The 18,279-nt window shown below is 36.5% G+C and overlaps 2 protein-coding genes across 2 annotated transcripts; both read left to right on the top strand.

Moving 5' to 3' along the window:
* Nucleotides 1-3,437: 3,437 nt before the first annotated feature.
* On the top strand, nucleotides 3,438-4,370 carry LOC118581204 (olfactory receptor 8I2). The gene has a single exon (XM_036183203.1). The coding sequence runs from the start codon at nucleotides 3,438-3,440 to the stop codon at nucleotides 4,368-4,370; it is 933 nt and encodes a 310-aa protein (XP_036039096.1).
* Nucleotides 4,371-8,794: 4,424 nt separating this feature from the next.
* LOC118583218 (olfactory receptor 8H1-like) lies at nucleotides 8,795-9,742 on the top strand. The gene has a single exon (XM_036186639.1). It carries the CDS (start codon nucleotides 8,795-8,797, stop codon nucleotides 9,740-9,742), a length of 948 nt encoding a protein of 315 aa, XP_036042532.1.
* The last annotated feature ends 8,537 nt before the right edge of the window (nucleotides 9,743-18,279 follow it).

The raw sequence follows: 18,279 nt of genomic DNA, 5'->3' as shown, positions 1-18,279 counted from the left end.
TTTGAAACCCTGGGCTTACACAGGGACACTTTCTCAGTCTAGAAGGAGGTGACAGGACATGCCTGTACTGAATCCACCAGGTTTAAATGAATCCCCAGGGGTGCCTTGATCCTGGAGGGCATGGGAATGGAGGGGAGGGGCTCAGGGGAAGGTGGGGGTGGGGGCGGGAGGGGGAGGACAGGGGAACCCATGGCTGATGTATAAAATTTAAAACACATAATAATAAAGAAAAAAAAGGAAATAAAAGGAACCTGTCCTGCAAAAAAAAAAAAAATAGCCAAACTAATGGAAACACATGAATTATGAACTAAAAGCTTTGGAGACTCCAACTGGAACAGGCCCTCTGGATAAGTGAGACAATTTGGGAGGCACCCAGGCAGTGGGTCCAGGAACTGTCCTTAGTCCATGAGCTGGCTATTCGGAACATGGAGTTTATGTGGGGAAACTTTGCTCAGCCTGGAAGGAGGGGACTGGAACTGCCTGCACTGAATCTACTGGGTTGAGCTGAAACCCCAGGGGAGTCTTTGCCCAGGAGGAGAGGGGATGGGGGGTTGGGGATCGAGGGAAGGTGGGGGCGGGGGAATGATGGGGGAGGACAGGAAAACCCATGCCTGATATTTAAAATTAAAGCACAAATATCCTTATGCAAAAAAGAAGAAGAAGAAGAAGAAGAAGAAGAAGAAGAAGAAGAAGAAGAAGAAGAAGAAGAAGAAGAAGAAGAAGAAGGACTAAGGCTCTGAGCTCTGTGAAATGTGGGACTGTATTCTCCATGGTATAATAAATACAATCATGACTTTAAGATAACTACTTGGACCAATACTGGTAAGATCAAAAACTCTCCCTACGTAGAGGTAAGTCATAGTTTTGAGTCTTAGAACATTGCTTCTAGTTATTTAGCTAAAAATAATTCATTTTTAAATCTTTGTAGTGCTTTATTTTATAATTGACAGACACTGTGATTTTTTTTTCATGATTGTAATTATCACACTTGGAAAAACAGTGTAGTAAGTATTCATGCATAAATATAAAACATTTTATAACCCATTTAGATAAAGGCTTGAAGAGGTCAGTCATTGAATATCGGTTTTAGTCTCAACATTCTGCAAGATGCCTCATCTATGATATATCATCAAATGTAATTTTCAAAGAGAAGCAAAGTACATGTCTGTGTTGCCACTGGGCAATTATAGACACCAAGGATCAGAGAGATGAAGACATTCTCACATGGGCACAAAGGTATACCTGTTGATACAATCAGACTCACGTTTTAAAAATATTTACATTATTTATATCAGCCTTATTTTCATATTAAATCTTAAAATTATCAAAAATGTGAATGTGTGAATATAATTAACCTATTCTAAAGATAAAATAAAAAGCCCACAGTGTTGATATTATAGTGTTGCTCAATCCTGGATTTTAAATATCACAAGCAGACTAGTGAAATCAAAATCTCATGTTGTAATTATGTCTCCATTGGAGATACTTCCTTCAATTTAGATTCAAACCTTAGAGTACAATTAAAACATAAACCTCAAGAGATCAAATGTGGCAATTGTCAAGCTCCTTTATTATGTGATCTTAAGAGTTTAAAGAGGTTTATATATAAGAAGTCTCCATTGCATTTCTTCTTAGAAATGATGCTACTAATTAAATATTTTGAATATAAATAAAGGTTTGAGGAAAAATAAGGACTTTTAATTTGAAGGAAGTTATATAAAATAAATGACAGTTGATTTAGTTTTTATTTCTGCTTCATCAGGGCAAGGTAATTAAACATAACAATAAGAGGTATAATAGTATCAAATACACTAACAGTTATCAATATCAAGATACATATAAGGGTTCTCAATAGATGAAAATAACTTTCTGCTACATAGTCTTTCAGCAGTAAAACTAATAATCACAGAACCAAAGCACTGCTTCGATGAGTCATGGAACTCAGAGCATCAAAGAAGGTAAAAGTAATAGATATTAAAAGTAAATGGATGGGTACAGAAAGAGAAATAGACTTTTTGTGCAAGTCTATATAAGCATCATCATCTTTCCATGATACTTGAGCAAGTATGTCTGTTGATATAGCTATATATATATATATATATTATATATATAATGCCTATTGTATATTAGATTACTTTTTCCATTTACAAATTTTCATGTTCCAGTAGGTCTTAAAAAAGTTATTTTAGTGACAGACAAGTGAATATGGGGTCATTGCACAATTTCTTATTAAATAAGCAAATGAATATATAGGAACTTTTGTGGACATGAGACACATTAAATGATTATGTACACACAATAGGATTCAAGTCCCTTTGGCATGATGTGCTAAATATAAAAAACAAATTTGCTTTAACTGTGCATTTTTCTTTCATTTTTACTTATGTACTTGTCAGTGCATAAAAAAAGTAACTTCTGTTTTCATGACATCACTTTATAATGTTTTGGTTTAAATATTTGTTTTCAGACTTTTCATCATTGCTTTGGGAACTACTCTCAAACAAAGGACTTGTTCCTGATGTCATGTGTGTTGTGAGTTGAGTATAGTCATGTTCTCTACATTCTTGGGTGAAGGAATTGGAACTATGTTATACATTAAAGTCTGCAGCATCTGAAACCATCAACAAAAAGGATAAGTGACAGAAAACAGAGTAACATGAACCATTGTTTTATGAAAATGAAATGTGAGTTAGATATTTATAGTTTTCTAACATGAAAACTAACTGAAATGTACTGAGTCTGAGACACTATTAGATGTGTTCATCTTGTCCTTAACTTGTAAGCCAGATGTTAAAAAATTATGAATATAATATGAAATTATAATTAGATACATGAATTACAGTTTCTAAGTAGGCTTTATATTTCCTAATACTTAAAAAAATGTATTGAATGATTGATTCCAATAAATAAATTGATAGGGGTAAACTTTTGTGCCAGTGTTTGATAGATGATAGTGTAATTTAGCAGGAGCATCTTGTAGCTATCATAGACAAGATGTCTTAGAGAATTCAAAATTCTATATAATCATTCATTTCAATATCCATTTGCATTTGTCATTTTCTCTAAAACTAAGTCAAAGCCTGGAGATGTATGTTAGAGGCTAAGAGTACCTGCTTCTCCTACAGAGGACTGGAGTTTGGTGAACATCACCCACATCAGACAGCTCACATCATGTAACTTCAACTCCCAGATTTCCAACAGTCCCCTGGCCTCTACAGGTACCTGATTTCAGGTACATGCACATACAAACAAACAAAAAGTTAAATTAAATTAAAAATAATAAAACCGTATTGTCTTTCAACATTTACTACCTATTGATTTTGTTCTTGTTGCTGGAGGCCAAGCCTACACTGATTCATAGACCTTTTGTCTTGAGTGTCTTTTTAAACTTTTCTTACTATTTATTCAAGGTTAAATCAATGGTTGAGTTATCAGAAATGACAGAGAATAATTTCACAGAAGTGACACTCTTCATGCTCAGTGGATTTTCCGATCATCCAGAATTACAAGTCAGTCTGTTCTTAATATTCCTTTTCATCTATTTATTCACTGTGTTGGGCAATCTTGGATTAATCATGTTAATCAGAATTGACACCCAGCTTCACACACCTATGTACTTTTTTCTCAGTAATTTAGCATTCATTGACATATTTTATTCCTCCACTGTAACACCCAAGGCACTGGTCAATTTCCAGTCCACACAGAAATCAATATCCTTTGTAGGCTGCTTTGTTCAAATGTACTTCTTTGTTGGTTTGGTGTGTAGTGAGTGTTTTCTTCTGGGATCCATGGCCTATGATCGCTATGTGGCAATCTGCAATCCCTTGCTATATTCTGTGATTATGTCCCAGAAGGTGTGTAACTGGCTGGGAGTGATACCATACACAATTGGATTCACAAACTCTCTGATATCCATCTGTGTGATAAGCAGTTTGCCATTCTGTGATTCCTACATCAATCATTTCTTTTGTGACACCACAGCTCTTTTAGCTCTGTCCTGTGTAGATGCCTTCAGCACAGAACTTGTGATCTTTGTTCTAGCTGGGTTCACACTCCTCAGTTCTCTCCTCATCATTGTTTCCACTTACCTCATCATCATCTCGGCCATCCTCAGGATCCCATCAGCTGCTGGCAGGTGGAAGGCCTTTTCTACCTGTGCCTCCCACCTCACAGGGGTCACTGTCTTCTATGGCTCCTTGATTTTCACATATTTGCAACCTGATAACACATCATCCCTCACCCAGGCACAAGTGGCTTCTGTATTCTACACCATTGTCATTCCAATGCTAAACCCACTGATTTACAGTCTGAGGAACAAAGATGTGAAAAATGCTCTCCTGAGAGTCATTCACAGGAAACTTTTTCTATGACAAACCATGTCCATTACAAATAAAAGAAGACCTGGATAATTTCAAGTAGATAGTTACTTCAACAGTCAGGACATTGTAGAGTAACTTCAAAAGATATACCACAGAGTTACTGAGAACATAGTGTCTTAGAATTTGATGCATAAATCATTATTTTACTTGTTTATGGGATATACTAAATTCATCAGGAGGCTGTTTCAGCTCATAAATCGTTCATATAATAAAAATACACAGGCAATAGGAAGACATATGTATGTATTTCAATGAACATAATATCACACTAAGGCATAAACATTCTTCTAGTTTATAGATTTTTTTTTATATGTGTGTGTTTTGCCTATATTACTGTAGATGCACTACCATGTGTGTGCCTGATGCACAGGGAGTCTGGAAGAGGACATTCCATCTCCTAGCACTGGAGTTAAAGATGGTTGTAGCTACCATATGGGTGCTGTAAAACAACCTGTGCTCTGAAGGGACAAAATTTGGGGCCATTTCAACATAATAGTTATAGTTTTTCTCCATTTACCTGTAAAACATACTTTGTGTCCTAGAGTCACAGATTGACTTGCAATCTTCCCACTTTGTTATTGTGTAGAATGATGTCCAGTCAGTAATTATATATATATATATATATATATATATATATATATATATATATATATATATATGTCATTATAAAAGAAGTGATTATAGAGTTCTATAGCATTGTTTAAGTGTGTGAAAATTTCTAGGCTATTCTTGAATTATTTCATTGGTGCATGTATTTGACATAACTCTTTGTAAATATATTCCTTCTGCTATTGTGGCTTCAGTTTGTTTCTCCTTTGTGAATAAATATGATGAGGGGTTGAGTGCATTAAAAAATTATATGCTGTATTTATGATTTTACCTAATTATAAATATCTGGCTTGTAGTTATCACATTTTTGCATTTCAAATAAGCATCTCATAAAGAGAATTCATCTTCATTCTTGTGGAAACAGTTATTATTTATATGTGTATTACTACATTACTATGCAAATAATTTGATTATTAATATTATTGGCATTAATAAATAGTTATATCTCTAATTATACTTCTTATGATTGACATTGTATCACCTGTCTGTACCTAGGCATGAAAACAACAGTACTTTTATTTCTCTTCATGAAAGTAGCTTGTTTTAAATGCCAAAATTATATTTAAACACACACACACACACACACACACACACACACACACACACACACACATATGATATATAGCTTCTTTAGGCTCTTTCCACCCATTTGTCTTCTATTTTTCTTTTACCTCTCTACCCTGTAGTGGTAACTTACACAAATATGTCTGCTTTTTATTGAGTCACTTTTTGGCTTTACTACTCCAAATCTCTTGGTCTTTCCCATGCTAAATGACTAAGGTGACAATCTTCATACCATGTGCCATATCAGTAGGGTGTTTGATATCTTCTTGTTGTTGAACCGTGAGAACAGACACTCAATTTAAAATATATTGCTGCAAGCTCTAAAACAAGGCCACTTATCCATTCAGTGTGCTAGATTTAGAACAGCTTAGTGATGTTGCTGTTAGTCACAGGTATTCTTGGAGTTCACATCTTTTAAAGTCCTCCCCCCCTCCCCCCGGAGCTGAGGACTGAACCCAGGGCCTTGTGCTTGCTAGGCAAGCACTCTACCACTGAGCTAAATCCCCAACCCCTTAAAGTATATTTATATATATATAAAAAAGTAACTTTTAAATTTACTTTAGTTCAAGAAAATATTTCAGGCATTACAAAGGAAACAAATTTATCAGTGAAAAGAAAAGAAATTAAGTGCAAGTTTTTCTGATCATGTATATTTAGGTTCATTGTTGTCCTTTACATTTCTATTAAAAACTTATAAAATTTGCAAATGTTTTTAATGTAACTTGAGGACATATTGAAATGGTAAAAGTATAAGACTATGCTAGATTCCCTGAGGTGATTACATCTTACTATTTAAATTAAATTATAATTATTACTAGATAAATATAAATTACTAAATAAACATTATCACATAAATACTATGTAAAACACTCCCTAACATATAAATAAATTTATATTTCACATCAATTTTTTACACAAATAGTATGTACTATTCAAAAACTCATTACAACATTTATTAATTTCTTTTGGCAATTTTAAATGTAAATTGAGGTTATAATATTGACTGTAGTAAACTAAAATTAAGTAAATAGCCAGGCAGTGGTGCCACTTGTATTTAATCCCAGCACTCAGGAGACAGAGGCAGTGGATTTCTGTGAGTTTGATGCCATCTTGTTCTACAGAGCAGATGCCAGGGCAGCCAGGGCTACACAGAGAAACCCTGTCTTGAAAAACAAACAAACAAGCAAGAAATTAAGCAAATATGTGCACTAAAATAAGTATTATGTACCCACAAAGAGAAAATAATTGAGACAAATTATAATTATGTTAAAAAACTGCTTTTAAATGCTCACAATAAAGAATTATTTTATTTTTATGATATAAAGTTTAAAATAGTTATTTTTCTAAACATTGCTTATCACCCTAAAAAAATACTTTATGTGATAATTATGCAATGTAAAAACTCTATAATTATTAGGTCAGTTTAAAAGAAAATAATTTTTTTTCATGTGAAATATCAGAAATGAAGACCAAGTGAGGCTGTGGGTTCATGGTAGAGTTTCTAAGAGAACAAACCATTGCTCACTTGTCCTTGAACTTTTGTCCTTGAAAGTATGCCAAGTTCATTCCCCTGGAAACTGGTCTCTGAGGACAGTGTCATGTTGTGTGATTTTCAGTGTTGGTTATATGAAGCGCTTTGTCTCAACAGGATGAGGCAATGTACTACACTACTCGGAGAACTTTCAAGTATTTGGCATACTTTAGAGACTGAAATTCTTATTAAAATTTTCATTTAAGCAGACTCAAACAAAATTTTGTTTTAGATTGTTTTCATTGATAATTAAAAAATGAATGCACAAAAATCTAAAAATAGCCACCCCAATGAAAACAAACATGATGTTATAGAAATGTACAAGTCATTTAAATATTTTCATAATTTATACACTAGAAAAATTTAATGTTGAAGCATCTCTAGACTATAGTGAAGGGAGAAGTGTCATGACAATCCTTGGCTCACAGTAAGTATCTCCAACTTTAGATGGTTTTAGGTGATTTTGTTTGGGTCTTACCATGAACAGTGTTGGTATTTGCAGAAATAGAAATGTAGTGTTGAAAAGTCAGTGTCTGCATTCAATGTAAGTGTATTGAAGTATATTTTATTAGTTTTAGATTGTTCAAATATTATAATATCTATAATTATAATTTACCACAATAACGTGATTTATGATTAAAATTTATTTATAAGGTCATAGCTGACTGTTACTACATTTGCAGAGGATGTGACATCCTCCTCTGTCTTCCACACATACACTATACACTCATGGTGCATGGTGTACAATATATGTAGACAAAACACTCGAAAACATAAAACAATATACCACATTGACAAAGAAATAATATGTCTTATGTTAAATATCTACAGACTGCCATAGTCCTTTGTGATTCATTTTCTTTTAAGACCTTACATTTCTCAGCTTTAGAATATGAAAATTAAAAGTTTCCACTCATAGTCATGATATTACTAAAAAGAAAGAGAAAAAATAAGAGTTATAAATTCACTAGATAGACAGATATGTTGTATCATTTTCCATTTTATTCCAGCATTAAATCTAATTTAACTAAAAGGGACTGGACAGGGATGATGATGTAAAATGTCATATCATGCTTAAAATAAATATTAAATATTGGTGTTTTCTATCAAACATTGTAAAATTTGTGTTTGTGACAAGCAATGCAAATTTTTTACTTTCTTCACCTTGTAAGACTATCATGTTAATGTTCTACCCCCCACCCCAATAAACACACTATAAAGCCTGTGTGCACACAAAGCCCCTGATATATTCTAGAAATTTTAGTTAGCCAAGCCCTCCTTGCTTTCCTTCATTTTCTTGGCAAGGATTCTTTTAAAGCTAAGCAATCTTGAAAGACTGTGAGGTCCCCCTGCCAATGGGGGAAAAATCAGTGCCACCTGCCTTAGACCAAGTGCACTTTCTACCTTGGGATGCTTGCTCCTTACAAGCACAGTCTCTTGATTAAGAGGAAAGCTCTTCCTTTTTCAGACACATTATTTGGAGTAGGAGACTTTTTCTTTGTGACCCTGGATGTCTTTCTAACATTTCCAAATACTAGTCCACATCTGCATCAATATCTGACAATTTATGTTTTAATTTTTAAAAAATAAATAATCTATTTCTTGGTAATATATTATATAGATGTAGCATATAGATACTTGTAATTCTTAATCGAAACACAGCTATTACTAAAATCACTTTTGATTTCTCAGCAGTTTAGATCCATTCACTATGGATGCCTGGAATCACACAAACAAACCTGACTTCATTCTCATGGGACTGACAGATTCCAAGGAGATCCAGCTGGTTCTCTCTGTGCTGTTTCTCCTGATATACCTGGTTACTGTGCTGGGGAACATAGGCATGATGCTGATCATTCGTCTAGATGTCCAGCTTCACACTCCAATGTATTTCTTCCTCACCCACCTGTCATTCCTTGATCTCAATTACTCAACTGCTATCACACCTAAAACCTTAGAGAACCTACTTACTTCAAACAAGGGTGTTTCCTTCGTGGGTTGTTTCACCCAGTTGTACTTTTTTGTCTTGTTTGGTGGTGCTGAATGTTTTCTTCTTTCCTCCATGGCCTATGACCGCTATGTAGCTATATGTAACCCTCTGCACTACCCACTTGTTATGTCCACAAGACGCTGCCAGGCCCTCCTCACTTGTTCCTACATGATGGGAGCTATTGATTCCTCTGTCAATATGATCTGTCTAAGCAGGTTAAATTTCTGCAGCTCTCATGTCATCAATCACTTTTTCTGTGACACACCTGCAATTCTAGCACTGTCCTGCACTGACACCTATGTCATTGAAATGATAATAATCATTGTCTCTGGTTCAACACTCATGGTGTCCCTTCTCACCATATCAATATCTTATACATCCATTCTTTCTGCCATCTTGAAAATCAGTTCTACTTCAGGAAAGCGGAAAGCCTTCTCCACTTGTGCCTCTCACCTACTGGCAGTCACCATATTTTATAGCACTATGATCTTCACTTATTTAAAACCAAAGAGGTCCTACTCCTTGGGAAAGGATCAAGTGGCATCAGTTTTCTACACCATTGTGATCCCCATGCTGAACCCACTCATTTATAGTCTCAGAAACAAAGAAGTGAAAAGTGCAGTCAGTAGAGTTATCAAGAAGAAGGAGGACCACAGGCAGTTAAGATAACAGTGGTGCTCAGCACTTAGGCTCTTCTCTTTCTATTTTTACTATTAGGACTTTCCTTGGTTTTTATTGAAAACTTATTGTATGCTTCATTTAAATTTGTGTGGAGCTTTCTTTACATAATATAACTTGATCCTAGATATTACTAAGGAAACATTTTAGAAATATATATTATAATAATATGAAATACAGAGATCTGTGGTATAAAAATGTGTGTTTTAAGACAACAGATTAGAAAAGTAGAAACAATGATCTTTATTCTTAAAATCATATTGTGTGATATCCTATATATCCTGTAGTTTTAGAGAATTATGAAGCCATAATTTCTGTATAATGAGAATGAAGCATTTAGTTTTAATCTCAAGAAGGAATCAACAGAGGGGTTAAGCAATCTTGTTTTGAACTAAGGATTGTGGATTTGGGACTCTAGCTTCTGATTATTAGAATACTAAAGCTTAAGGCTATTTCCTCTCAGTCAGGAGGCTTAGCCTTTAGGAACATGTGTTACTATGGTAAAAGATCCAAGATTAGTTTCCAGCATCCACATCTGGTGGCTTACAACCTAACCTGCTCTGATTTCAGCTTCAGCAGAGCCCCTTTTTGGGCTTCTGATCTCACATGCCCTCAGCTATGCAACACACACACACACACACACACACACACACACACACACACACACACACACACACACATACGCACTCCGTACATAGACTTATACAAAATAAAGCCTTCTTGTAGGATGACTACAGTGTTGTGCACATGAAAAACATTTGAAAGATGTGCTTTGGTGTGACGTATTAAGAAGCCATAGCAAACTACCTTATTCTTTTTCCTTTTTTTTTTTCTCCAAAGTTCTTTTCTTTAACATTTAAGTTAGGTTTATTTTATCTTAATTATTCTTTATTATTTGATCAATTAATTATTTTTTTCATGCCTGGTAACAGCTTCCCCTCTGCCCTCCTCTCCTCCCAGTCTCTCTCCACAAGTGCCTCCCACCCCTTCCCTCTTCCTTCCCTTCAGAAAAGTGCAGACCTTCCATGTATATCTGCCAGCCATGGGAGATGGAGTTGTAGCAAGACTAGGCAACTCCTCTCTTGTTAAGATTGTACAAAATAACCCACTAGGAGGAAAGGGTCCCACAAGCAGGTAACAACATTCTCTACTCCCTCTTCCAGAAGTCCCACAAAATAATTAAGCCTCACAATTGCAACACATTATCAGAGGGCCCATTTCAGTCCCATGCAAGTTCTCTGGTTGGTGATTCAGTCTCTGTGAGCCCCCCATGAGCCTAAGTCAGTTCACTGTGTGTTTTTCCAAGGTGCCTTTAACCCCTCTGGTTCCCATTATCCTTCCTCTCCCTCTTCCATAGGATTTCCCAATGTCCACCTAATGTTTAGCTGTGGGTCTCTGAATCTATTTCCATCAGTTGCTGGGTGAAGCCTCTCTGATGACAACAGAGCTAAGCAATAATCTATGAGAATAGCAGAATAACAATTAGAGTCATTTCATTGACCTTTTTTGTTGCCAATTTTGTTCTATGCTAGGTCTGTGGACTGTCCAGACTCTGGGTGCTGTCCCTCTAGGCATTGTTAGGAGTGAACTCTCTTTCAGCATATGGGATCCAAGCTGATCATTAGTTGATCACTCCCATAATTTCTGGACCACCTTTGTTTAGTATATCATTAAGACAGGACAAATTGTAGGTCCAAGTTTATGTGGCTGGGTTAGGGTCCCAATCCTTCCACTGGAAGTCTTGTCTGGTCTTAGAAGATGATTGGTTCAGGCTCTGTATCCCTCTTTGCTAAGAGTCCTAGCTAGGGTCACCCTTATAGATTCCTGGGAGTTTTATTGGACTAGGTTTCTACCTTATCCCAAAGATGCCTCTGATTCCAATTGCCTTTCCCAGTACTCTTTCCCTCCATACTTCCCCAACCTGATTCTTTCTGTTCTCATGTCCACCAACCCCAATCCAGACCTCTCATCCATCCACCAGTGATGTCTATTATATTTTCCCCCTCACAGAGAGATTCATGGGTCCCCCCCTTGAGCCTTATTTGTATGCATAGCTCCTTTGAGCATGTGGATTGTACTTTCTCACTAATACCCACCTATAAGTGAGTACACCATGTTTCTCTTTCTGGGTCTGGTTATATCACTCAGTATGATCTTTTCTAGTTCCATCCATTTGACAACTAATTTCATTGTTTTTAAGAGCTGAATATTTTATTGTCTAAACATACATAATTTTCTTTATCCATTCTTCAACTAATGGACACTTAGACTATTTCTAGTTTCTAGCTATTGCAAATAAAGTTGATATGAACATAGCTGAACAAGTGTCCTTGTGGTATGGTAAAGCATCCTTTGAGAATATGTCCAGGAGTGATATAACAGGGTCCTGAGGTAGATTGACTTGCAGTTTTCTGAGAACTGCCATATTGATTGCCAAAGTGGCCATGCAAGTTTGTACTCCCACCACCAATGGAGGGGTATTCTTTTTTTTTTTCATTTTTTTCATTAGTAAATTTTCTGCTCACTCTACATATCACCCACAGATCCCCCTCCTCCCTCCTCCCTCCTTCCAGCCTTCTCTCCCAAGTCACCCCACATCCCCACACCCCCCAAATCAAGGTCTCCCATGGGGAGTCAGCAGAGCACAGCATATTGAGCCTAGGCAGATCCAAGCCCCTTCCCACTGCACCAAGGCTCCCCAAACCCTGCCCACGTACCAGGGACAGAACCCGATCCGCCTGCCTGGGTATCCCCTAAACAGTTCAAGCCAAACAACCATCTTCTGTATCCAGTGGGCCTAGTCCAGTCCCATGAGGGCTCCACAGTCACTAATCTACATTTCATGGGCTTCCACTAGTGTGGCCAGTTATCTCTGCATGCCTTTCCATCATGATCTCAATGTCCCCTGCCTGCAGAATCTCTCCTCTCTCTCATCAATTGGATTCCCGGAGCTCAGCCTGGCATCTGGACATGGATCTCTGCATCTGCCTCTATCAGTCACTAGACCAAGGTTTCTTGATGACAGGGTATTTGCTAGACTGGTCACCAGAGTAGGCCAGTCCAGGTACCCTCTAGACCACTGCCAGCACTCCAAGGTGGTGTCATCTTTTTGGATTCCTGAGAGCCTCCCCAGCAGTCTGCCTATTCCTCCACTGGATCTGTCAAATGCTAGTTGAGTGTGTCTCCCAATGAAATGCTACACCAAAAACATGACTGTCTCAACATGAACTCAACAAGGAGGATGCCAATGGACATGCTAATGCTTACAGAGAAAATGCCCACATTCTCCAAACCATACAAAAGAAACATTGGCTAGTAAGAAATACTAAAAGAAGAAGAAAAAAATATCCTTCCTGAGGGAAAAAACACATCAATTAGCTATCTGATACTAAACAATTATTCCTGAAATATGCATATAAATATTATTCTACAAATTGAGCAGTTTATACTAATGAATATACATGTATGTACTTAGGAATATATGCATGTAGCAAAAATTAATGAAAAAAGAGTTCATGAATTTGATAGAGCAGAAAGAGGCTTATGAGAGGGCTTCAAGGGAGGAAAAGGAAGAGAAAATATAATCATATAATAATCTCAAAAAATTGTACATAGTTATAATACACTAATTAAAAAATCTTCAAAGAAAAGATATTCTTCAGTCTTTTCAGTATATAGTCTTATTCTTTATGCTGCAAATAAAGACAATATTATTCTAGAATTTGTTTAAACTCTAATGGTTTCATAGGGTAGCTGGAAATGAGGACTTTATGTATATTCTACTCATTACTTCCTCTGTCACTGTATCAGACAAAGGAGATACATTTCATTTTGGAAAATTATTGATAAAGCCTACTAGTTTGTTTTCCAGAATATAATTTTAGATGTACATTTCTACTATTTAGTAGAATGGTATTATTAAATAGTAAGTTTTATTTTCTTTCACAGCTTCATTAAAACTTTCATCCCAGGAGTAGTAAAGGGGAAAACCTTTGGAAATATTTCGTGGAAGATAATGACATTGATTCTAGTCCTTTCAAAGGCTATCTCATTCTGCAGCCCTAAACCTTCATTTTCTTTACCATGTTCACTGTGTTTTAACTTCCTAACTCTTTCTTATGAATACTTTCCTTATACTATTACAAATGTTTCTTATTTCTGATTTTTCTTCTTTTTAAACTTATTTATTTTTTTATTTTATGTGCATTGTTATTTAGCCATGGGAGTCTGGAACTGGAATTATGGACCGTTGTAATCTGCCATATGAGTGCTGGGAATTGAACCTGGGTCCTCTGGAAGAGCAGCCAGTGTTCTGACCCACTGAGCCATCTCTTCAGCCCCTGATTTATTCTTCTTGAAGTCAATTGCATTTTTTTGGTGTGCAGTTTTGTTTATTTATGTTTAACAAGGTTCTTCTTCACTTACCTATTCAAAATTGTATTTTCTATTTAATTTCAATTCCAGGGCACTTTTTACGAGCTCAAATTCTATACATTTTATCAGTATGTTGATAGTGTTACTCTATGACTACTAGATTTGTTCTAGCCACTGACAGCAGGCCCTCAACTAACATCCTTGGAAACTAATAACTATGAGTGGTGAGGTTCAAGCATAGAGAGATTAAACACAGTTCACGGTACCACACCAGTTATAGAAGTGGCCCTGTTTTACATTGGAGAGTGTCCCACTGGAGTTAGAGTTTTCCTGCCTGGCCCACAGTCAGGACAAATCTCTCTTACCCGCCAGTCCCACAGTCGCTCAGACCCAACCAAGTAAGCACACAGAAACTTACATTGTTTAGAAACTGTATGGCCGCGGCAGGCTTCTTGTTATCTACTTCTTCTATCTTAAATTAACCCATTTCTGTTAGTCTATACTTTGTCACATGTCTTGTGGCTTACCAGTGTCTTTACATGTTGCTTTTCATGGCGGCAGCTGGCGGTGTCTCTCTCCAGCCTTCTACTTCCCAGAATTCTCTTCACTCTCGTCCCGCCTATACTTCCTGCCTGGCCACTGGCCAATCCGAACTTTACTTACACAGAGCGATATCCAGAGCACTTCCCCTTTTCTTTTGTTTTTAAGGAAGGTTTTAACTTTTACATAGAACAATTACATATAAAAAACAATTATCAAGCAAGAATTACAGTTACAATATTAAAGAAGATATCCTATCTATCTTGTATTTGTGAGTCTAAGGTTTTATATCTAACTTATCTTTTATCATAACTGAGGAAATTGTAACTATCTAGGCTTCAACCACATCAAAGACCTCAGAAGGATATAATATTACCTGAGAACCAGGAGAAGGATGCAAGCATTTTTCGGGAGTCTTGCAAGAGTAGACAGAGACAGCTGGCAGCCTGGACAGTCACCTAATGCTCCTTTGTAAAGTTGGGGCATTTGTCTTCAGCCCACAGGACTAGAGTCTCTCGGTCACTTCTCTCAATGTCATGTAGAATGTCTGGCAGTTTCCTCTGTGAATCAGGAACCTGAAGGACCATTTTGTCAAGCAAAGTTTAGTGGTCACCTTTCTATGGGTCCTTCATGTCCAGTCGATCAAGCAGTCCAGGCAAGAACAGTTTCTTGCCCAAATGGCTAATTTTCCCAAGGTGAAGATAAGATATGAAGTATAACCCTCTGAGCCAGTTGCCTTGAAAACATTCTGGATGTTGGATCATCTGGGCCATGGTGTCATCGGAGACCTTTCAGGTGGTCTTGGCTGATCAGACCTGATGTATCTTAATCTGGAACAAATCCACAGCCTCTGGCTTTCTGTGGAAACAAAAGCAGAGACTCTTTTCCAAAGCAACATATCCTTATATCCAAATTTTGAAGTCAAGGTACCTTAAAAATTTGCATATTTGTTTAACTCAACAGCTTTTACAATCAAATCTTTCTCTGCAGTGAAATATCCCAAAGACAAGGCAAAACTGATTCTGTGTGTAATATTCATCTTTGTAAGACTGAAACGCCACTGTGGCTGCTGGCTCTACCCACCTCAGCTTCCCAACATGGCAGTGGTACAGTTTACTGCCAGCTCTGGGTCTGGAGCCAGGTGTACCATCAACTATCAGAAGCAGTTCTATCAAAGCAGCACATAGCCCAGAAACTCTTTTTTTTTTTTTTACTCCAAAAGGCTAAATCCACCATGCAGCAGAGCAAGTGCTGCTTGTAGACTCCTCATTCCCACCACGCTGCCGGTCAGATGTGCCAGGAACCCACCACAGTAGCTCAAACAGGCAGGCTGCTGCTAACTTGAGAGAGACAACTAGGAAGCTGTTTTTAGCTCCATTTTAGAATCTTTTTCTCAGGTTTTAGGTGGAAATTCTTGCCAACATGTTGGACACCATTTGTAGTTAGAGTTTTCCTGCCTGGCCCACAGTCAGGACAAATCTCTCTTACCCGCCAGTCCCACAGTTGCTTAGACCCAACCAAGTAAGCACACAGAAACTTACATTGTTTAGAAACTGTATGGCCATGGCAGGCTTCTTGTTATCTACTTCTTCTATCTTAAATTAACCCATTTCTGTTAGTCTATACTTTGTCACATGCCTTGTGGCTTACCAGTGTCTTTACATGTTGCTTCTCATGGCAGCAGCTGGCAGTGTCTCTTCTAGCCTTCTACTTCCCAGAATGCTCTTCTCTCTTGTACCACCTAAACTTCCTGCCTGGCCACTGGCCAATCAGAACTTTATTTTTACAGAGCAATATCCAGAGCACTTCCCCTTTTCATCATCAGCCAGCACATCTTCCTCAGTGGGCAGGTGAAAAAACACAACTGTATGTGGTGGTATTGTGTTCCCCAAAATATTGTGCCCCCTAATAAATTTATCTGGGGTCAGAGAATAGACAGCAACTAGATACAGAGCAAAAAATGGTGGCTAGGAACTGGGTCAGAGAAAGCCATAGATGTAGTTAGAGTTTTTCTGCCTGGCCCAGTCAGGACAAATCTCTCTCACCCAACAGGCCCATAGATGCTCAAAACCAACCAAGTAAACACACAGAAACTTACATTGTTTAGAAACTGTATGGCCAAGGCAGGCTTCTTGTTATCTACTTCTTCTATCTTAAATTAACCCATTTCTGTTAGTCTATACTTTGCCACATGGCTTGTGGCTTACCAGTGTCTTTACATGTTGCTTCTCATGGCAGCAGCTGGCAGTGTCTCTTACAGCCTTCTACTTCCCAGAATTCTATTCTCTTTTGTCCCGCCTATACTTCCTGCCTGGCCACTGGCCAATCAGAACTTTATTTACACAGAGCAGTCCCACTGTCTGAAGCTAGAGCCTCATCACTTTCTATCACTATTCAAGTAATATCATTTAATATAATAACATGCTACTCTAATTAGGCTAATGATCCTAGTAATTTTAAAGACAATGTAAAAACAAGATTATTTTCTTGATTTGATTCTGAGCAAATGTGTTATTAAAATATAAAATCATTATTGAATCTTGTTGATATTATTGTTGATTTTGTTTGCTACTATTTATCTTTAGCAGAATGACAGGTTTTCTGATGGAAGCATGTGACCTTTTTCTACAGGTTCAAAGATTTATTTTGTTAAAATTGATTGCATTTTTCCAATATCACCACAGTAAAATGATCTCTTTGAAAAATGGCTTCAAGTCCTCAAAATAAAAATAAGTTCCATTCTTAAAAGTTCATTATGTAAACCAATTCTGCAATAGAAATAAACATGGAAAAATGAATACAACTGGTGTATTCTTGAGTTAAATGAATGTGTTTTCCATATTATGGGCATTTTATCGAGTAGGAGTGTACTATGTGGTATTATAACAAATGCACAGTCATTTCTTGTACATATAGCAGGAGATAGAGTTGGGAACTGAGCAAGGTTCTTGAGCATAAGAAGAAAAATTATTTCTTTAAAGCATTCCAGCTGTACAGATAAAGTAGAGGTATTTATGGAAGCCAATTTAAGGTTATTCTTTTAGTCTATACATTCATTTGCATGGCTAATATGGAGAAATCTCAATAACATCACTAAATAGTATTGGTTATGTTTTGTAGTATCTATTCTATCACTATGATTGAAGACTTGAAAGGAAAGATTTTATAGGAACAAACCTATGATTTAAGTCAACAGCACCAAATAATGTACATATGATAAGTTTGAGGTATGTAAGAAAATAGTGTGCCATTGCAGCAAAATTTCACAAGAAGACAAAAGAAAGAAGAATTAAGTTTATATTGTTTTCATAATCAATAAAGCAATTGCAAAATAAATATCCCTAATGTAAATAATTTCTGACATATCCAGCAAAATGTGAAGTTATTTGAAAACTATGAATAGGATCTTATGTATATAAATAGTTAATTGATATTTTTCAACATAATCATAGTATAGATATGTAAATCATATGCTAACATTCCCACTTCTTATATTAAAAATTAATAAATGCTTTTGGGGAAAATGTTAGGCATATAAAGTGCAGGACACTCATATATGATATAATACAAGCTCATGTTAGCTTTAGGTTTACTCAGTTTTTTAAATGTATTTT

This window comes from Onychomys torridus, chromosome 4 (genome assembly GCF_903995425.1).
Source record: "Onychomys torridus chromosome 4, mOncTor1.1, whole genome shotgun sequence".
In the NCBI taxonomy this organism is placed as follows: Eukaryota; Metazoa; Chordata; class Mammalia; order Rodentia; family Cricetidae; genus Onychomys; species Onychomys torridus.
The sequence above is the reverse complement of the archived record's forward strand: the minus strand, read 5'-3'. Positions and strand labels throughout refer to the sequence as shown.

What these genes read in the sequence shown, in the direction of transcription:
- LOC118583218 (XM_036186639.1), top strand. Translation starts at nt 8,795, where the DNA reads ATGGATGCCTGGAATCACACAAACAAACCTGACTTCATTCTCATGGGA.
- LOC118581204 (XM_036183203.1), top strand. Translation starts at nt 3,438, where the DNA reads ATGACAGAGAATAATTTCACAGAAGTGACACTCTTCATGCTCAGTGGA.